General features: G+C 39.8%; 1 protein-coding gene across 1 annotated transcript in view; it reads right to left on the reverse strand.

The window, feature by feature from the left end:
• LOC108412925 (deleted in malignant brain tumors 1 protein-like) overlaps window positions 1-23,083 on the reverse strand; it is a 267,541-nt gene that overhangs the window by 219,834 nt on the left and 24,624 nt on the right. Inside the window, exons 24-33 of the mRNA XM_037540168.1 lie at window positions 21,834-21,896; window positions 21,671-21,733; window positions 21,279-21,341; window positions 20,966-21,025; window positions 20,772-20,849; window positions 19,290-19,349; window positions 19,127-19,189; window positions 18,735-18,797; window positions 18,422-18,481; window positions 18,228-18,305 (exon numbers count right to left, since the gene is read on the reverse strand). Coding sequence (XP_037396065.1) covers window positions 18,228-18,305; window positions 18,422-18,481; window positions 18,735-18,797; window positions 19,127-19,189; window positions 19,290-19,349; window positions 20,772-20,849; window positions 20,966-21,025; window positions 21,279-21,341; window positions 21,671-21,733; window positions 21,834-21,896 — 651 coding nt within the window. The remainder of the gene's footprint in view (window positions 1-18,227; window positions 18,306-18,421; window positions 18,482-18,734; window positions 18,798-19,126; window positions 19,190-19,289; window positions 19,350-20,771; window positions 20,850-20,965; window positions 21,026-21,278; window positions 21,342-21,670; window positions 21,734-21,833; window positions 21,897-23,083) is intronic.

Genomic DNA, 23,083 nt, shown 5'->3' on the forward strand with positions numbered 1-23,083 from the left:
CAGAATTAACACACTACACTACATGTACAGCTACTCTAACTGCACATTTCATCTAATATACACTAAACTATCACTTGGCTGGTATCTTTAATTATAACAATTTTTCTTGATGGCTGAGGTCAAATTTAATCCTTACTTTTATGTTCTTAGCAAAGTAGCAGTTTATAGCTACTAATGTGTTAACACATTCTTAGTGTTTTTATTCACTTTTCACACAATATATCAAAGCATTTAAGACAAATTTCATTGGGACACTAACCCCCATTGTACTTCAGTCACTCACTTACTGATTGGTGGGCTCACTCTCTCTGTGATTCCTTCAGACACACACACACACACACATACACACACACACACACACACCTGCAGCTGTGTGGTTTCTCTGTATGTCCAAATATGGACGTTTTACAGGAATTACACAGTTTAACTTCAGATGCCTGATAGATGCTTATCAGCAGAATTAACACACTACACTACATGTAGAGCTACTCTAACTGCACATTTCATCTAATATACACTAAACTCTCACTTGGCTTTAATTAATACAACTTTTAATGATTGCTGAGGTCAAAGTTAATCCTTACTGTTATGTTGTTAGCAAAATAGCAGTTTATAGCTACTAATGTGTTAACACACTCTTTTACTCACACAAAATTTATCATAGTATTTAACACAAATCTCACATAAAACAAAGCATTCATTGGATTATTGTATAAAACAAAAGGGAAACATACAATAATGATAAAAATGCTCATATTTTTATCTACCTTCAGCAACCATGTGAACTACATAGTCTACTATAGTTAACTCAGGAATCATCTATGATTAGTTGATGACTGTAAACATAGATGAAGTAGACTTTTGAAAAGTATTTATTAGATATTTTATTTTTTGCTTTTTTTCATACTCATTGGAAAAGGTGAGAATAGAGAAAAGCAACATTGACTCAAATGAAGACAAACCAGAGGCAGGAGACAGTATTTGTCATTAGAGGGATATGAAATATTTAAGTGCGTGTTGACTTAGGTTTTGGGTTAAAGTGTCTTCCAGCGTCATAAGCCAAGATTGATGACATGGTTCATAATTGTTTTGGCTGAATTTTACTGGGATTTTCAGTTCTGTATGTTTTTTATGCTAAGGCCTTCTGTTTGGGCCCCTCTGACACAGTGTATACCACCACTGACAAGAACTCAAGCCTGGGGTTTGGAATAAGTGCTATGATCACTGGGCAAACATGCATGCACTGCAGTGTGTGTTCTATGATCTCAAATGTCAGTATACTTTAATTTATTCCAGGCTCATATAGAACACTTTTTATATCACTCACCCCTTCGAGTTGAGTCATTTCTTTTAGTGATGTATCTGCAGTCGATCTCCTCATAGACTGTCTCAGTCAGAGTCTTACACCTCCTCTTAGAGAGCACTGTGAGAAAGACAGAGAGAAACATGGAGCCAGTTCAGTAGAAGAGAAGACTGATGACAGATTGAAGGACTAATGATGTTTAGAGAATGTACAGAAAGTGGATTGTAGATGATCTCTGACTCTCTCTACCTCTCCTGAGCACTCTGTTCTGGTAAAACAGCACAACCAGAAGCACTAAGGCCAGGAAGAGCAGCACTCCCAGAACCAGGAGAGACACTGGATAGATGGATGAAATAGGCAGAAGAGTTTCTTCATTCAGGAGTTTCTTTGTTGGCTGAACAACTGAAAATAAAAACAGAAACTGTGTAGAGCACTGAGAAGTTTATTTAGAAATATTTAGGAAAATTACTTAAGAGACCAACCGGTCGTGGTGGTGATAGTTTTTGTTGTGGGTGCAGTAGTAGAAGGTACAGATATGCCTTTAGAAACAGGGAAAAACACAAACTTGGTTTTGCATGTTTTATATCTGTGAGGTGTCTTCCCCATCTAACTTCATTGAGGCAGTTAGAGCTTTTTCATATTATATGTAAATGAAACAATCTACACATACACTATATTGCCAAAAGTATTTGCTCGTCTGCCTTCACACGCATATGAACTTGAGTGACATCCCATTCTTAATCCATAGGGTTTAATATGATGTCGGCCCACCCTTTGAAGCTATAACAGCTTCAACACTGTTGGTGTTGACTGGCAGTTCTGATTATTACTTATTACAATTTAAGCATTTGATATATTAAACTAACATTAGGTAACATATACAAAGGTGAAACATTGTTTTCTGTGCAGCCTTGCAGAATATTAACACTGGAATAAAAGAGGTTTGATTCGAGTCAAAAACTCCTCTGACCTGCACAGCTGACTCCAGCATCCTGCCTGTGGGAGCAGTCAGTGTGGTTCTTCAGGGAGTGAGTACAGTCCCACAGGTGAATCTCATTCCCTCTACACTTCACTCTGTTCAGCCAGATAGGCCCTTCACCAGCACTAAAGAAAATACTCCCATAAGCAATCATTGGCCCACAGCCCAGCTGCCTGTGGACCACCTGAGCATCCCTGATGTCCCACAGATCAACACAGACGGAGCCCCACGTAACATTATGAAACACCTCCAGCCTCCCTGAGAAGCTTCCTTCTCCTCCTCCTTTCAGCCTGAGAGGCAGGTGATCACACATATCACACAGGAGGACACTTAGAAACTTAATAGTTAAATCTTGTATATTCAAACTCATTTGTTCAGTATAATTTGTCCAGGTAAATGAGATATAAAAGTTGTATATGCTAAGGAAAAATTAAATAAGTTTCATTAGACTTTGATTTTATTTATTTGCCAGCTTTCACTGTCAGTAAAACTGAACATGTCTAATATTTCAGATAAAAAGCTCTGATTGGCCTTGATAGAATCTTTTCATTAAAGGTTATGAATCATAAAGAGAAGCTATTCATTAAAATGACATTGATTTTTATTATCTTAAAAAAAGATTAATTGTACATTATTTTATTGAGACGTTTGTTATTGTAGTGTCTTACTTGAGCATTACTGCTGGTGTGGAGGTAAAAAGCATGCTGGATGAGCAGGTGGTAAGCTTCTCTTGTCTGTAGTAATAAAATACAGTTCACTGAACAATTTAACTTACAGACTGATCTCTCTGGGCATTTAGTCTTGTAGCCTCACTTTCACTGTTAACATTTCTGTTCATGGCACTGTATAAAAAAAACAATATTAACTGTGGAAAGTAACTGCTTACCTGAGCAGGTAATGTGAGCCACCTCATCGCGATTATCACAGTAGTTCTCTCTCCAGGGTGAAGATGGGTAATGCCACAGAGTGGAGTCATGTTTCCTACATTTCAGATCATCCAGCCAGTTAGGAGCTGATTCCAGTCTCGCTAATCTAGAATCCTCTTTCAGGTCACATAAATATTCTGTTCTTGCAATTCTAATCCAAACAAACCAAAACTGAGGTCAGTTTTATACACAGAGCATCTGTAAATTTTAATATCTTGCAGCACATCTGTCTGGAACTCATAATGTTTTACTCATAATATTTTCACTCCTTTATTTAGGTTTTTCCTTTAGTTTGTCATCACTCTGTATATATTTAATATACATATATTCATCAGACACACCAAGATAAAAAATGAAGATTTTAGTAAAGACCTGTTGTCACTACTTTGTGAACACTTCGGTGTAGTTTTAAATTCACTGCTTTATGATGCACCTTCAAACAAAACAAACAAAAGTATAAATGTTTAGAATGTTTAGAAGGTTTAGAAGATACATTTTAGCTCACTTTACCTGAACACACGACTCCTACATCCTCCTCGTGTCCACATTCATCCACTCCACAGCACTGAAATCTGCAGTTCCACAGGGATGTCTCATTCCCCTCACACTCCACTTCATTCAGCCATATGGGTCTAGTTCCAGGTCCAAACTGGGCTGGTACCGGAGCACTAAGGGGTCATTCCACACTGCAGCTGTCTGCAGACCACCTGCGCATCCTTAAACATCACACTGTCCCCCATGAGCTGCTGTGGAAAATCTCCAGCCGTCCTGCACAGTCTCCCCCAGAACCAACCAGTCTGATGGACCTACATACACACACACACACACACACACACACACACACACACACACACACACACACACACACACAAAAGGGAAACAGCCATAGCCCAGCTGTCTGCAGACCACAGAGGCCTCAGACTCACTCCAGGAGTCCAGCAGAACTCTCCTCCAGTTCTGCCTGAAGTACACCTCCACCTCTCCCTCACACTCCATCCCTCCAGACAACCGCACTTGTCCCTCATGAAATGCCAGAGAGGAACCTGAATAGGAAAAAAAAATCACTTAACTAAAAACCTTTGACTGAGGGTACCTTACGCAGGCATTTCTGAGATGGACTACACAATTATAACTGCAGATGTCTCCATCATCATGTTTATGAGAGCATGCAGTTCGACTCCATGATGAAATGGGACATTTTGACAGGTGTGTTTCGTTCCTCTGACACTCAAACACATCAGCCCAGATCTGGCCAATCCCATCCCCAAACCAGTCTGACCCCAACACAGACACAGCACTCCCACAGTTCAGCCCACACTCAGAGGACACTGGCAGCTCTCATATCCCAGTTAACATCACACACTGTGCCCCACTCACTGAGGTACTGGAGATCCTCTCGACCAGAACGAAAGTCAGAGCCGCTCACCAGCCGAGCCCCTGTGCGACCTGAACACACGGTTGCATTACCTTGCTCGATCAGTCCATGAATCTGTTCCAGAATTTTTTGGCTCATATCTGTATTTCTTTGTGAATTCCAATCTAGCCTTCCAATTCTTACTGCTGATGAATAATTTGTATCTTGTGGAATGGTCTCCATATTTTTACTCTCAAGACTTCTTTGAATGTTGCATTTTGATACTCTCACCCCTGGTCATTCCAAATTGTTGAAACAAAAGGTGCCACATTTTAGGTTGTTTAAGACATCTAGATTCAAATTATCAGGATATATAATCAGAAATTCTGAGCTATCATCCTATATTCATCTTCTGAGCTCAAATCCAAATGTCTTCTGTGTATAGCAAAAGCAGAAAAATGGCCTTGCTTTTCCAGCACTTTTGGAGGACAGTGTATCTATCATAGGTAATTCAACTTAAAATAATAGAAAGTTCAGAGTCTGTACCAGAACATATTAATCCCACATCATTGTCATGGGTGCAGTTGTGTTTGAATGAAGATGTCTTTGGGCAGACTGAAATCTCAGATTCATCCCCTCCACATTGAAGCTCCTCTGACCACACCTGACCCTCCCCTCTTCCAAAAGCAGATGCTCCCAGCACCTCCACAGGAAACCCACAGCCCAGTTCTTGACACACAACCTCTGCATCCTGCTGGTCAAAGTCAGCATCACACACTGTGGACCAGGTCTCTCCTTGAAGCACCTCCACTCTCCCAGAGCACACATGAAGACCATCAGTAAGCCTGACCTTTCTGTGATCTGTGTATATTCAAATTGTATTCATATTGGACATATTATGTACATAAATTACAATAAAAATGTACAATAATCAAATTATAACTTATTTAATCTAGATCTATGATGAAATGTGCTAAATGCTGATCAAAACATAATAATATTCAAACCTTTGTTAATTTTAATTGTGAGGAAAAAAAACAAACTAAAAACATTTGCTATTGACTTTAAACCAAATGTTGCATATCTGAACAAACAATTTTAACATCAATGTTATAATTACAGCGACTTTCTTCCCATCCCATTGATCCACAATTTTTCAGTGTAGACTCTGATCCAGTGCACTCCACTGATCCAGGTTAGTTTTGATTTTGATCCAATAAGTTCAAAACTCTGTGGCTCCTCACACTTTAGCTGTCTGCACACCACTGTAGCCGCCCTTAAATCCCAGCCAAAAAACATACTGTTCCCCACCGTCCTCTATGAAGAACCTCCACTGTCCCAGCACATTGACTGCCCCCATTCACCAACCTCACACTGTCTGTATAAGACAGGCAGTTGTTCAAATGTTGAAACGTACGGTGGCCAAGAAGACCTAACAACAAACTGCAAATAAAAATCAGCTGCCAATAATACTTTCACAAAAAATTACAACATGGGTGCTGCATTTTACAAACACTCTACAAATTCGTAGACACTCTATAAACTCAGAAAGCACTTTCATCAAATCAAATTTATTTGTATAGCGCTTTTTACAACGGATGTTGTTGCAAAGCAGCTTCACAGAATTCCAGAAAAGACAGAGTTTTAACAAGAAGTGTAAAAAACCCCCAGGTGAGCAAACCAGGGGTGATAGTGGCAAGGAAAAACTCCCTCACAACTGAGGAAGAAACCTTGGGAGGAACCAAGCTAACCAGGGGGGGGGACCCATCCTCCTCTGGTCAAACTACCTACAAATGATTATACTACTAATATTAATAGCAGTAGTATTAGTAGCAGTAACAGCTAGGAGTCTATGAAAACATCAGAGTAGGATGGGCAGTTGGTCCAATGAAGGTGGTGGTAGCTGGGGCGTGTGCAGCTGGTCTGAAGAGGGTAGCAGAAGGGCTCGACAGTCAGTCGTCCATCAGTGTCTGGCCGGATATGTGGGGGGTTGTATACTCGGAAAAAAGGCAGGGAGAGGGAATTAGTTTTATTCTGTCTGTTGTATGTAAAACAGGAAATGTGAGTATTTCCAGAGTGTGGCTAATGACTCCGGCAGATCTGATTATGACAGCTTAACTAAAAGGAGAGAACCAGAAGGACATACAGACACGAGAGCACTCTGAAACAGTTTGGCATCCCTCCGCTCCACCGTCCACAAACCTGAGTAACCGCGTGCGAGCAGCGGGACAACAGCACCAGCGTCTCAGTGTCCATGGACCCCTGGATCTGCTGCCTTTATTAAAGGGGGAACATTACCTACCAAAAGCTAAACTGAACAAGTGAATTTTCAGCCTAGTCTTAAAGATTGAGTCCCAAACATTTTCTGGAAGATCATTCCAGAGTTTGGGGGTTTTATACGAAAAAGCTCTTCCCCTAGCTGCAGCCTTATGAATTCTAAGAACTATTAATAAGCCAGCACTCTGTGGTCTGAGTAGTTGTGATGGCTCATAATGGGAAATAAGGTCTTGCAGGTACTTGGGAGCAAGACCATGTAGGGCTTTATATGTCAAAAAGAATTTTATAATCAATACAGAATTTAACAGGCAGCCAATGAAGTAATGATAGCACTGGACTGATATGATCAAATTTTCTAGTTTTAGTGACTGCACTGGCTGCAGCGTTTTAGACTAGTTGAGGTTTGCTTAGATTCCTGCTTGTACATCCTGACAGTAGTGCATTACAGTAGTCTAGCCTAGAAGTAATAAAGGCATGTACTAGTGTTTCTGCATCATGTAGGGACAGGGCATTTCTTATCTTGCCAATGTTGCGAAGATGTAAAAAAGCTGTTCTGGTGATGCTGCCTATGTGTTGATCGAATGATAAATCTGAATCTATTATAACGCCAAGATTTTTTGCTGCTGAGCCAGGTGTAACTGGAAAATTAAATCTGGCCAATTTTGCACCCAGAAGGAGAACCTCTGTTTTGTTACTGTTTGATAGGAGGAAGTTCCGTAACATCCAGCATTTCACGCCTTTTACACAGTCCTCCATTTTCTTTAACCTATATTTGTCATCAGGCTTGGCTGATATGTACAGTTGCATATCGTCTGCATAACAATGAAAGTTAATACCATGGTTACTTATAACTGTGCCTAACGGTAACATGTATAGTGTAAATCATAATGGTCCTAAAATAGACCCCTGTGGAATTCCAAATCTTACTTTTGAATAATTGGAAGACAAATTGTTTACACTGACGAACTGATAATGTTCTGTTAGATAAGATTTGAACCATGATAGGGCTGTCCCTGTGATTCCAACCATGTTTTCTAACCTTTCTAGGAGAATGTTGTGGTCTATTGTATCGAAAGCTGCGCTGAGGTCAAGTAGCACTAACAGGGATATGTAGCCTTGATCAGAGGCAAGAAGAAGATCATTAGTTATCTTAACCAGAGCTGTCTCAGTGCTGTGGTGTGGCCTGAATCCAGATTGGAATTTTTCATATATATAGTTCTTATGTAGATATGAACGAAGTTGTTGGGTCACAGCTTTTTCTAAGATCTTAGATATAAATGGTAAGTTAGAAATAGGCCTGTAGTTAGACAAAACGCTAACATCAAGATTTGATTTCTTGATTAGAGGTTTGATAACTGCTAGTTTAAAAGCTTTGGCAACATGACCCAGACAAAGTGATGAGTTTACTATAGTTAAAAGAGGGTTTATAATGACTGGCAGTACTTCTCATCAAAATGACAACACCTAAACTACATTGCACAAATGCGATGCAAATACAGAAAAGACACAACTTCAGAAATGCTGATAAGCCAGTCACAACACATCAGAAATATTTCTGGAGGACACTCAAAGAGGACTGAGCCATTCAGACTTTTAAATTCTATGCAGCACATTCATAGATAAAAATAAGTTAACTCATATGAGCAGATTACTACTGTTATTGTATTGTAATGGGAATTAGTTCAAGAGAGTTGTCATGATTGGCCCCTCCCAGTCTTCCATGTGCATCTGTTAACATGTCCATGTGCTCCTTTGTTTGGTTTCCTCCCAGTCCAGCCCCCTTGTTTTCTTGACTCTGCCCCTGATTTGTTTCACCTGTTCTCCACCTGTGTCTTGTGAACCATCGTTATCCCTGTTGTATTTAAGCCCTGTGTTTTCCTCTATGTGTTTGCTGGTCTTTGTTGGATGTAAGGTTTGTGTTGGAAGTGTATGGCCTGTTTAGAGTTCTGTGTTCATTTTTGTCATGTCTGTGCCTCCTGCTCTCTGTATTGGCTCTCTGACCATGAACTGTTCTTACCCTGATTATGGATTTGCACTTAATAAATCTCGCTTCTCTTAGCACATGCGTCTGCCTCATCACTCCTTGTTACAAGAGTAACTGTAAAAGTTTTAACTAGTAGTACCAGATAATTACAGTTCAGCTACATGTCAGAAAACAAACTAGCCAGCCAGGTTAACAATGAAATTGCGATGTGAGTGTCCACGGTCTTATTCTGTCACTGATTTTCAGTTACTGATATTCTATCCCTTTTGAGCCTATTGAGTCTTCCAGAAATATTTCTATTGTGTTGTGACTGGCTTTGCATTGTCTCTGAAGTTGTCTGTGTTTTCTTTATTTGCAGTGTATTTCTAAAATGTAGCTCTGATGAAGCCATGTTGATGAAAGTGTTTTCTGTATTTGCAGCACATTTATGAAATGTAGTTTGTGTCATTATTTTAATGGAAGTGCCTCTGTGTTTTGCAGTTGGGTCTTCTCAGCCACTATAGAAATGAAATATGTTGAATTTTTTACTTGTGAACAAAACCAGCACAGACCAGTCCCACATCATTGTCATGGGAGCAGTTGTGCTTGAGTGATGATGATTTTGGACAGAAGTGAATCTGTGATTCGTTGCCTCTACACTGAAGCTCCTCTGACCACACCTGACCCTCCCCTCTGCCAAAAGCAGCTGCTCCCAGCACCTCCACAGGAAGCCCACAGCCCAGCTCACGAAACACTTCCTCTGCATCCTGCTGGTCAAAGTCAGCATCACACACTGTGGACCAGGTTTCTCCTTGAACAACCTCCACTCTCCCAGAGTAGTGAGAACCACCAATCAGACTGACTCCTAATATATTATCAGAAGAGAATCAAGATAATTCAGTAGTTAAAACATTACAAAATGTTGCATGTCCAAACGTTGTCAAAGTACTAGAATTTTGGTTATTGATACCAGTGAAATTACATTATTCGTGACAGCTGGTTTGATATATCAACAAAAACAATAAATGCATTGAGGAGATACTCCTTTATTTTAACCTTTGTTTGAAAAGTAACAACATAAACAATAATAGTAAGTCACCTTCAAGCACTTAACAATCATAAACAGTGGTTTTCATTATTCACATGTATTGTTACAATGTTATGTTAAATTTATATAATTATACATTTAAATCTAATAAGATTGAGGACTGTGTAAAAGACATAAATGACTGGATGCCAAGTAAAAGAGGTTATACCTTTTGGAACAAAAGCAGCTAAAATCAAAGTATCTGGTTTAATGGTTAAAAGTTATTATCTTTTCAGTTTGATCAGGTAAATTTGTGAAAGACCTGGCTTCTCAATAGGTCCTGTCCTGTCATTCAATGCACATGTAAGCATTATTACTAGAATAGCTTTCTTTCACTTTGCCAAGTTAAGATGTACTATCACCAGAGGACAATGTAATAATTTAAGTTAAATTCTGCACTCAACCCAAAGTTCTGGTACTGACATAAAAAGCTTTAAACATCCTCACCTCCCCAGAACTGAATATACATATTGCTTGCTATGAAATTTTACATAGATCACAAGGTGCTGGCATGCTTTTAGTATATCAAATTAACAAAGTTACAACGGGAGGTAGAGCTTATTCCTGCAACCTCCCCCAGTATGGAATAATAACTTTATTGTTTTTTGCAAATATTTACTCATTTTAAATTTGATGCCTGCAATACGTTCCAAAGAAGTTGGGACAGAGGCAACAAAAGACCGGGAAAGTTGAGGAATGCTCAAAAAACACCTGTTTGGAACATTCCACAGGTGAGCAGGTTAATTGGAAACAGGTGAGTGTCATGACTGGATATAAAGGGAGCATTGCTGAAAGGCTCAGTCATTCACAAGCAAAGATCACCACTTTGTGAACAACTGCGTGAGCAAATAGTCCAAAAGTTTAAGAACAACATTCCTCAACATGCAATTGCAAGGAATTTAGGGATTTCATCATCTACAGTCCATAATATCATCAAACGCAGTGGTGGACAGTAACTAAGTAAATGTAATTAGTTACTGTACTTAAGTAGTTTTTTCGTGTATCTGTACTTTACTTAAGTTTTTCCATTTTGGGCGACTTTTTACTTTCACTCCACTACATTTACCTGACTTTTTACTCCACTACATTTTGAGAAATCTGTCATTCCTTTTGCTTTTAGTGTGTATAAAAATGTAAAATGTCAAAACAAAAGAACCACAAAGCATCATACCAATGCAGTGCAGCACACGGTTCAACGTCAGTGCAGCAGTGTAAAAATTTGGGAGCACATACGTCTATCTAAATGATGAACTAACCTAACTTTGTGTAAATAGACCACAATATAGAAATATGTACACATATGCAGTCATGACTGGTGTGTTTCCTTTTTCTGAATTTATACGAACACTTTCATTTTATAGTAAATTAGTTTCAGTTAGTTTATGTTTATGAACAGAGACCTACAGATCAATACAGTAAAGGAAAACTTTTTTGTGAACCTATGTTTAAAGCAAGTTTTTCTTTAAGCTTGTACCTAAGTTACAAAGTAATCTCAAACTGAAACTTTCTTGTTTGTAAAAGTGATTTCAGAGCCACTTGGTTCTCCCTGATGGAAACTGTTTAACTTCAGTGTTTTGTGCTTATGATCATTTTAATAGATGTCAGTGTCACTAATTATCCATCCATCCATTTTCTAAGCCGCTTCTCCGTCAGGGTCGTGGAGGACCAGAGAGGACCCTGGTCGCCCGGCCGGGGAATCGAACCCAGGCCCTCCTTGCTGTGAGGCGACAGTGCTACCCACCACGCCACCGTGCCGCCCTGCGTCACTAATTAATGACATTCTATTAAAAGACTGGTTTACCAAGAGAGACACTGGAGGATTTTCACATAAAATGAATTCATGAAGCAAGTCTTGTTACAAAAATGATAACAGGGCATCAGAGCCATAATTACTCTTTTAGTACTTTTACTTTCAATACTTAAGTACATTTGAAGGCAAATACTTTTGTACTTTTACCCAAGTTGAGCTCTAGAGTAAGGACTTCTACTTTTACTGGAGTAATATTTTACCTTGGGTATCTCTACTTTAACTCAAGTACATGATTTGTGTACTTTGTCCACCTTTGTTCACGAGGCAGCTTTCAGATTTAAAACACGTGATTGGTCAGCTGAGACATGAATGCTTGAGTCCTCCATTCAGGTCTCCATGCAGCTCCTCTGTGATGCTTCATGTACAGCAGTTTGTAAAAGTAAAGACCCTGATTTGCTGCAGGTGTTGGCTTTGGTGGACACTGAGACAGAGACACGACCTAAACAGATGATGTACTTTGATTTAAATAAGCAGTAGTTTCATATGATTGAGTACAAGAACTATCAGCTCTGTGGCTCAAATAAGCTTTTCCTCCGTGGGGCTCTGAGAGAGGGAGACTAAGGAGTGAAGGGAATTCGGTTCAAAGAAAAAAAGCAAGAAATAAGAGAAATCAGAAACAGTCCAGTCAATAACTAATCTTCTCTACAATTTAGTTGCCTCCAATTTTCTTCGACCTCCTAGAGCTGGTGGTATCGTGTGACTGGGTCCTAATGCAGTTTCTTTAAAGTGGGATTGTCTGCTAAGGTCGCTGATCTCTCTCTCTCTCTCAGTTTATAGTAGACTGAATCGAACCCCTGGATCGACTTGCCTAGGTCAGAGTCTTTAGGATGTGAAATATCCGGTCCCAGCGCTGCTAGAGAGAGAGAGAGAACACACCTGTGGCCATGCAGTCTCCGGCTGTCCACAACACGAGGTGCTGAACTTGGACAGCTCCTGTCAGCACCTTGGATAGCTGCTCTTGATCACGAGGCATCGGGAAAATGGATCCGGTGGGAACCCTGGACCCGCCATCGGCCGCATCTCTAGATGAAGGGATTAAAGCAGGATTTTGGGAGTGAGGTTGTAAAAACATTTGGTCAGAGTGTAAATTATGCTGCTCTTGTCCACTAGAGTGTCTGATGGTCTTGATGTTCTGTTCATAATCTGTAATGGAACCAGTGAATTTACACTGAAACCCACTGTAGCACGGCATGTGCTACCCCGGGCTCAAGGAGGGCGCTGGATGCAGGGTTCAAGGTGACAGCAGCCATTTATTTTTCCCCAAAACAAACAAACACAACCAACCAACACTAAGCTGGACACTTTTCAGAGGCTCCAGCTGGCCTGCTAGACTTTTCAGTCCTTCTCTTCAGCGGAGATTTTCAGCTCTGCCGTCTTTAGCTGCTGCTCGTCCCTCACTCCTCTGTTCCTTCACAGCTCTTTATAAAGGCGCTCAAGCAGCTGCCCGCCGGCTTTGCGCTCCGCCACCTCCACACTCGCTGGTCTCTCCCCAGCGTCCACGCCGAGGTGCGTCGCCGCTGAGTGTTCAGGCCCCGCCTTTCTGCTGGCTCTCTTGGCCGTCATCGTCGGGGTCCAGGGGGCAATCGCATGCTACACCCACTAAATCCTCCATGAGCTGCTCACAGCTTCACATGTTAATCAGTGCAGTGACGCACAGCCACATTTCAAGAGTTCAACTAAACATTTCAGCTTTTTACTTCATTTTTAATTTAATTTAGTTCACAAACAAGCAATTTTTACATTTCACAAAAGCTGGTGTTATTAAAGGGTTAAATTTAAGTTTATTTTATTTCACATTTAAGTAAAGAAGAATCTGTAAATGATCTGACACTGTTGTTCATCTTAAAGACAGAGATGCTGTAAAAATGTTACTCATTATTTAAGTAGTGAAACAGCTTTCAAACACAAAAGCATAAAACACCGTCCACTAAAAGACCATAAATAATGGGTTTTCAGCTGCAGATACTTTTCAGTTAGACGCTGTGTTTATTTTCCACCGCTTATCCACACAAAGAACAGCATCCTGTATATACTGTCAAAACCAGATACTGTACAGGTACATTTAATGTCCTTCAAGGTACAAACAGTGTAAATGTACCTTCAAAGGTACAACAAGGCTGTTAAGGTCCAGTTGTGCCTTAAATTAGTTTTAACATTTACTTTCCCAAATGAACTGTACACACGTTTGCATTTTCATGACCTAATATATTAAAATAGAACAATAAAATAAAATGTTTGGAGTCAGTACAAAGTTTGTGGAGTTAATGTAACTTAAAAAATACAAGTGTAATGAAATACGCTATAATTATGTTTTGAGGGTTCCCGGTCCTGACTGATACCATACCGCCAGCTCTAGGAGGGTGAAGGCTAGCACGTGTCAGTAATTCCCTCTCTGGCCACCAGAGATCTCTCTCTCCCGAGTACCAGCCCTGTTCCCAGGTTTGGTTCACCTGCACCCCATTACCCCTCAGTCAGTCTCACCTTAAATACTCCCCAAACTCGGCTAAGCAGAGTGAAGTATTGCCAGTGCTTTGGAGTCTGACTACTGAGTGTTTGTTTAGTTTGCTCCTCTGGTGTTTTGAGCTTCTGCCTGACTTTTTGTAACCTGCTTTTTGCTTTTTGTCCTTTTTGCATTGTCTGCCTGGCCGTTCAGACTGATTCACTGGTATGAGCTTTTTACCTTAAGAAACCTGAACATGGGTCCCTCACAGTTATGTTACACTATCACTAGTCTATGTACAGAGCCAGTTTAAATGGAGCCTGGACGCTTCCTATTTCTCCTGTTATACCAAAACATGACACTGTTATAAAGTGTTTAGAGTTCAGAAGCACTAAACGTAAAACAGTAAGGAAGCATTGCTGTTTTGTGGATTTTTCTATATAAAAATGATTAAAGGATTTACCAACTACAGTTTTGCACAAAAGCTGCAAAGGAGCCCATTCATTTTGAACTCACTCAGGAGTGCTTTCTAGTAAACCTGGAAGATATTACTGAGCTGTCCCTTTCTGCAGTTTGATTCTTTTTTCAAGTTTGTTATTTTTTTCTAGAGAATAATTTAATCATAGATTCATAAATATTTTGTCCTAATGGCAAGTTATGTCACAGTCAGAGAATTATTGTAAATACTGTATATGTGTGTGTGTGTGTACATACACATACATATCACGTGTGTGTGTGTGTGTGTGTGTGTGTGTGTGTGTGTGTGTGTGTGTGTGTGTGTGTGTGTAAAATATTATTAGCTTGACTTTAAATGCTAATTAAGATGCTTTTTTTTACAATGCAAAACAAATTACTTTCTAGGGTAAACATAATTTGTGTTGTCACAGCAAAACATTTATACCACAATTTAATCAGTTACATTATAAGAAATTCAAGATTTAAAATAAAAAAATAAATCAAATTTTAAAAAATTAGTATATAAAAGATGCAGTATCTATAATGCCTGTGTGGACATAATCTCAAATAATCATCACAATATTCTCAAAATAATTACAGGTTTGCAAATAGTGTGAGAGAGAAAGACCAGATCACTTTATGACAGTATAGTACAGTATTAGGGGAGTAATAATGTGCTAGAACTGCTCTGTAAACAGTTATAAGGAGCTGCCTGATTCTAAATGTTAACACTGACAAAGAAACTGTCTGTAACTCAGTCAGTGTGTTAATTTAGCAGCTCATACAAAGCTATAAAAGAATTTTTTGGTATAAAATGCTTTTCATGAATTTAAAATGTTGAATAAAAACACACATACACATGCAGGTGTTTAATTCCACTATGTTCTGTTTGTGATGTGTAAAGCTATAATTAGGAGTACTTAGGCTTAATAAAATATATTGAATTCTGATCTAAAACAAACTCATTTCTTCCATTTGAAGAGATCTCAGCGTAATTTCCTGAGGAAGAACTCTCAGTGTGTCCACTCTTGTTCACATGATTCATCTCTGTCTGAGGCTCCTCCTCCACATCATGATAATCTGAAAAATAAATAATCAGTGGATGGATGGATGGATGGATGGATGGATGGATGGATGGATGGATGGATGGATGGTAACAAGTTGTTCACTAAATTAATCTCTTTTTTTTCTTTAATCTTTTATCTAATTTTTCTTTCAGTGTTTTTTACAACAGTTTTTATTCCTATATTTATTAAAACTCCACCATAATGCTAAGATGTTCCATGTGTTACAGAACTGCCAGTGAATACTGAATGAGTTTACTTCAGTCTGATTCCTCTCTATGGTGGTCTTTAGTGCAGGACTCTCAACTCTGGTCCTGGAGGGCTGCTGTCCAAACACACCTGATTTCACTCGTCCATTATTTACTATGTTTACTCTGGACACCAACCCATCAGAACCTTCAGTTCTACAGATCTACACAGTGCCCTTAAATAAAAACAACAACCACCAAAAACACAAGCAACTCTGTTTTAGTTTTGAGCATCTGGACTGTCGCATCACTCTTAGAACACAGTCAGACAGATGTAGAGAGGACTGATTACTTCCAGTCCTGTCTACAGAGCAGTGTGGCACTAATCATCTGTCACCACTAAAAGAAATGTAGCTGTACTTATTTTATGAATGAATAAAGACAGCAGGTTTTATAAAAACAACAAAAAAGGTTCTACAGCAAAATAAACATTATATGTTTATCATTGATAACTAAACTCATTTATCGCTAGACTTCCTGTGCACTTGAATCATTTCCTCTACCAATCACACTCATGTACATCTGGATTGTAGCAGCATACACAACATTCCCCTCACCAACAAGGGGAAATTTTAACAATAAGCAAAAAAAACAGACATTGTACTATATTGAAGTTTCAGTTCAAATTATTTTTAACATTAAATTTATGTATTAATTAATTAAAACCTACCTGTCATAATGTTGGAGTTTGGTCCAGCAGTAACAGCATCATCATAGTTATCTGTCATGTCTTCTGTCAAGATGTGGAGATAAAAGTAATTAAATCAGCTTCAGTATCATCAGTGACTGTGTTCATGTTTGAGATTACAATGTTGTTACATTGCAAGTCAAACCTGTTTCAACAGCTGAGCTCTGATCAGCAGTGATGACATCATCATAATTCTCTGCTACGTCCTCTACAACAAAACAGAGATATTTAGATAATCAAAGCTACATTTTGAATGACTGTAGGTGTGTGTGCGAGTAGTATTCATCAGCTGTTTCAAACATTATCTTTGAATATATCAACATTGAGCCTAACATTAGCTTTAGCACCAATAGCTTTTAACAAGGTTTTTATTTTTTCAAAGTCAGATTTTAAAAAAGCCCTTGCTGAATTGAGGTCTTGGCATTGAGGAAGGGTTTGGATGCTTTTGGGATCTTCAGAGCTAAGTCATCTGAAGCAGTATGCTCATATTAGTGTCTCCTAAGGCAAACAGGTCTGGAGTGAAGACCCAGACTAATATGATTCAAAATCCCTATGATCGAAGGAGTCAAGTTATCATATACCCTACCCAGGACAGGGTTACCAAGACCTACCCCTTGAACCATGCCTTGGGGTAGCGTTCCTTTGCGAGCGCCTTGTGGCCAGGCAGCACAGGTAACCCAGCCAGGTCCTGCCCAAAAAGGCAATGTAGGGGGACCATATGGGCCCACAACCAACAAGGTTTAGCATAAAGGACAGGTGCAGTGCCTTATAGACAGTGGGAGATGGTGAGAAGCTCCTTGCCAGCATAGAGCCCTGTAGTGGAAATAAGCTCTTGCCATTTGGGATGTTACCTCACCGGTGGGAAAGGAGAAGTAGCTTTTTGCAGGATTGCTGAGAGGTACCAACTAGATGTAGTTGTGCTCATCTCCATTCACAGTGTCAGCCCTGGAACCGAAAACCTTGATAGGGTAGGTCCTTCTCCTACTTAGAACTTGCACAGGGTGAAAGGCACTGGGCAGGTGTGAGGGTATTCACAAGCCCCTGGCTGGCTAGTGTGAAGTTTGTCCCAGTGGACGAGAGGGTCGCCTCAATGCAAATAAAAATCGCAGGGAGAAAAACTGACTGGTGTGAGTGTTTATGAGCCACAGAACAGTTTGGAGTATTCAACCTTCTTGAAGTAAGTGGAGAAGGTTCTAGAAATGACCACACCTACAGACTCCATAATCTTGCTGGGAGAATTCAATGCACACATCGGCAATGACTGGGCACCATATTTAGGGTTGCCCACTGCTCCGGGCAAGTGTGCCCCCTACTGTGTGTGTTCACTAAGGTGCATGTTTGTGTGTTAATGGGTTAAATAAACTTTAGGAAGTTGTGGGGGACAGGATTGTCTGGGATTCTTTGCTTTTCCTACTGCTACGGCAACTCTAGCTAGCATTGTAGGAAGATGAATGAATGATTGAATGATTTTATATTGTATGAAGATTTATTTTAAACATATATACAATTAAATTCACTGCAGCTCCACAAACAGTCCATAGAATTAATACGGTCACATTTTTTATTAATGGTTTTTAATTTCTTTTTAATTTCTACTCTGTTCTAAACTAAAACCCCAGAACAGAAACCCACCTATGACACTCCCAGAGATCTGTCTAGCAGTGATGACATCATCATAGTTATCTGCTATGTCGTCTTTTTCTGCTTCACCTAAATCAAATAAAAGCAGACTGACTTTACAAACAGTGCAGTCATATTTTCACATACTAAATTTCACATTTAGTATAAAGTTAAAATCATGGAATTTAATCAATAAAGGAACCCACATATCAGACCACTGGTGGTGACATCATCATATTCTGATTTCACTCCAGTCAGAGACTTTGCTGTAAAAAGAGCAAAACTGATCACTTTTAATTACATTTAAAAATATAATACTCATTCAGAGAGGTTTTAATGTAACAATAACAATTTTAGAACTCAGTCTTCAGTGTGTGACTCCATTAAGATTACGCAAGAAATTTCTAACAGAAACGTCTCCTCTAGAGAGTCAGCATTAATGAGAAGTTCAGAACAGTTAAAGAGAAGCTAAGCGCATTTCTAAATTTCTAATTTGAATGTAGTTTTAGGTCCTCCTACCTGAGAGAAGCTCCTCATCCACATCCTCATATCCTGAATGCTGTTCCTCAGAGAGGACACTTCCTGTTAGAGGAGAGCAGAACTCTGGCATTTAGCTGTGTGTAGCTAACACGTGTAGCACAATGGAAGCGCCACAAAATGTAGTTAAAAATTAAAAACAACAACACGAGCAACTCTGTTTTAGTTTTGAGCATCTGGACTGTCGCATCACTCTTAGAACACAGTCAGACAGATGTAGAGAGGACTGATTACTTCCAGTCCTGTCTACAGAGCAGTGTGGCACTAATCATCTGTCTCCACTAAAAGAAATGTAGCTGTACTTATTTTATGAATGAATAAAGACAGCAGGTTTTATAAAAATTAAATGTATGTATTAATTAATTAAAACCTACCTGTCATAATGTTGGAGTTTGGTCCAGCAGTAACAGCATCATCATAGTTATCTGTCATGTCTTCTGTCAAGATGTGGAGATAAAAGTCATTAAATCAGCTTCAGTATCATCAGTGACTGTGTTCATGTTTGAGATTACAGTGTTGTTACATTACAAGTCAAACCTGTTACAACAGCTGAGCTCTGATCTGCAGTGATGACATCATCATAATCTGCTACGTCCTCTACAACAAAACAGAGATATTTAGATAATCAAAGCTACATTTTGAATGACTGTAGGTGTGTGTGAGTAGTATTTATCAGCTGTTTCAAACATTATCTTTGAATATATCAACATTGAGCCTAACATTAGCTTTAGCACCAATAGCTTTTAACAAGGTTTTTATTTTTTCAAAGTCAGATTTTAAAAAAGCCCTTGCTGAATTGAGGTCTTGGCATTGAGGAAGGGTTTGGATGCTTTTGGGATCTTCAGAGCTAAGTCATCTGAAGCAGTATGCTCATATTAGTGTCTCCTAAGGCAAACAGGTCTGGAGTGAAGACCCAGACTAACATGATTCGAAATCCCTATGATCGAAGGAGTCAAGTTATCATATACCCTACCCAGGACAGGGTTACCAAGACCTACCCCTTGAACCATGCCTTGGGGTAGCGTTCCTTTGCGAGCGCCTTGTGGCCAGGCAGCACAGGTAACCCAGCCAGGTCCTGCCCAAAAAGGCAACGTAGGGGGACCATATGGGCCCACAACCAACAAGGTTTAGCATAAAGGACAGGTGCAGTGCCTTATAGACAGTGGGAGATGGTGAGAAGCTCCTTGCCAGCATAGACCCCTGTAGTGGAAATAGGCTCTTGCCATTTGGGACGTAACCTCACCGGTGGGAAAGGAGAAGAAGCTTTTTGCAGGATTGCTGAGAGGTACCAACTAGATGTAGTTGTGCTCATCTCCATTCACAGTGTCAGCCCTGGAACCGAAAACCTTGATAGGGTAGGTCCTTCTCCTACTTAGAACTTGCACAGGGTGAAAGGCACTGGGCAGGTGTGAGGGTATTCACAAGCCCCTGGCTGGCTAGTGTGAAGTTTGTCCCAGTGGACGAGAGGGTCGCCTCAATGCAAATAAAAATCGCAGGGAGAAAAACTGACTGGTGTGAGTGTTTATGAGCCACAGAACAGTTTGGAGTATTCAACCTTCTTGAAGTAAGTGGAGAAGGTTCTAGAAATGACCACACCTACAGACTCCATAATCTTGCTGGGAGAATTCAATGCACACATCGGCAATGACTGGGCACCATATTTAGGGTTGCCCACTGCTCCGGGCAAGTGTGCCCCCTACTGTGTGTGTTCACTAAGGTGCATGTTTGTGTGTTAATGGGTTAAATAAACTTTAGGAAGTTGTGGGGGACAGGATTGTCTGGGATTCTTTGCTTTTCCTACTGCTACGGCAACTCTAGCTAGCATTGTAGGAAGATGAATGAATGACTGAATGATTTTATATTGTATGAAGATTTATTTTAAACATATATACAATTAAATTCACTGCAGCTCCACAAACAGTCCATAGAATTAATACGGTCACATTTTTTATTAATGGTTTTTAATTTCTTTTTAATTTCTACTCTGTTCTAAACTAAAACCCCAGAACAGAAACCCACCTATGACACTCCCAGAGATCTGTCTAGCAGTGATGACATCATCATAGTTATCTGCTATGTCGTCTTTTTCTGCTTCACCTAAATCAAATAAAAGCAGACTGACTTTACAAACAGTGCAGTCATATTTTCACATACTAAATTTCACATTTAGTATAAAGTTAAAATCATGGAATTTAATCAATAAAGGAACCCACATATCAGACCACTGGTGGTGACATCATCATATTCTGATTTCACTCCAGTCAGAGACTTTGCTGTAAAAAGAGCAAAACTGATCACTTTTAATTACATTTAAAAATATAATACTCATTCAGAGAGGTTTTAATGTAACAATAACAATTTTAGAACTCAGTCTTCAGTGTGTGACTCCATTAAGATTACGCAAGAAATTTCTAACAGAAACGTCTCCTCTAGAGAGTCAGCATTAATGAGAAGTTCAGAACAGTTAAAGAGAAGCTAAGCGCATTTCTAAATTTCTAATTTGAATGTAGTTTTAGGTCCTCCTACCTGAGAGAAGCTCCTCATCCACATCCTCATATCCTGAATGCTGTTCCTCAGAGAGGACACTTCCTGTTAGAGGAGAGCAGAACTCTGGCATTTAGCTGTGTGTAGCTAACACGTGTAGCACAATGGAAGCGCCACAAAATGTAGTTAAAAATTAAAAACAACAACACGAGCAACTCTGTTTTAGTTTTGAGCATCTGGACTGTCGCATCACTCTTAGAACACAGTCAGACAGATGTAGAGAGGACTGATTACTTCCAGTCCTGTCTACAGAGCAGTGTGGCACTAATCATCTGTCTCCACTAAAAGAAATGTAGCTGTACTTATTTTATGAATGAATAAAGACAGCAGGTTTTATAAAAATTAAATGTATGTATTAATTAATTAAAACCTACCTGTCATAATGTTGGAGTTTGGTCCAGCAGTAACAGCATCATCATAGTTATCTGTCATGTCTTCTGTCAAGATGTGGAGATAAAAGTCATTAAATCAGCTTCAGTATCATCAGTGACTGTGTTCATGTTTGAGATTACAGTGTTGTTACATTACAAGTCAAACCTGTTACAACAGCTGAGCTCTGATCTGCAGTGATGACATCATCATAATTATCTGCTACGTCCTCTACAACAAAACAGAGATATTTAGATAATCAAAGCTACATTTTGAATGACTGTAGGTGTGTGTGAGTAGTATTTATCAGCTGTTTCAAACATTATCTTTGAATATATCAACATTGAGCCTAACATTAGCTTTAGCACCAATAGCTTTTAACAAGGTTTTTATTTTTTCAAAGTCAGATTTTAAAAAAGCCCTTGCTGAATTGAGGTCTTGGCATTGAGGAAGGGTTTGGATGCTTTTGGGATCTTCAGAGCTAAGTCATCTGAAGCAGTATGCTCATATTAGTGTCTCCTAAGGCAAACAGGTCTGGAGTGAAGACCCAGACTAACATGATTCAAAATCCCTATGATCGAAGGAGGCAAGTTATCATATACCCTACCCAGGACAGGGTTACCAAGACCTACCCCTTGAACCATGCCTTGGGGTAGCGTTCCTTTGCGAGTGCCTTGTGGCCAGGCAGCATAGGTAACCCAGCCAGGTCCTGCCCAAAAAGGCAACGTAGGGGGACCATATGGGCCCACAACCAACAAGGTTTAGCATAAAGGACAGGTGCAGTGCCTTATAGACAGTGGGAGATGGTGAGAAGCTCCTTGCCAGCATAGACCCCTGTAGTGGAAATAGGCTCTTGCCATTTGGGACGTTACCTCACCGGTGGGAAAGGAGAAGAAGCTTTTTGCAGGATTGCTGAGAGGTACCAACTAGATGTAGTTGTGCTCACCTCCATTCACAGTGTCAGCCCTGGAACCAAAAACCTTGATAGGGTAGGTCCTTCTCCTACTTAGAACTTGCACAGGGTGAAAGGCACTGGGCAGGTGTGAGGGTATTCACAAGCCCCTGGCTGGCTAGTGTGAAGTTTGTCCCAGTGGACGAGAGGGTCGCCTCAATGCAAATAAAAATCGCAGGGAGAAAAATTGACTGGTGTGAGTGTTTATGAGCCACAGAACAGTTTGGAGTATTCCGCCTTCTTGAAGTAAGTGGAGAAGGTTCTAGAAATGACCACACCTACAGACTCCATAATCTTGCTTAGAGAATTCAATGCACACGTCGGCAATGACTGGGCACCATATTTAGGGTTGCCCACTGCTCCGGGCAAGTGTGCCCCCTACTGTGTGTGTTCAGTAAGGTGCATGTATGTGTGTTAATGGGTTAAATAAACTTTAGGAAGTTGTAGGGGACAGGATTGTCTGGGA

The sequence above is a fragment of the Pygocentrus nattereri genome, chromosome 1 (assembly GCF_015220715.1).
Source record: "Pygocentrus nattereri isolate fPygNat1 chromosome 1, fPygNat1.pri, whole genome shotgun sequence".
NCBI classification, from domain to species: Eukaryota; Metazoa; Chordata; class Actinopteri; order Characiformes; family Serrasalmidae; genus Pygocentrus; species Pygocentrus nattereri.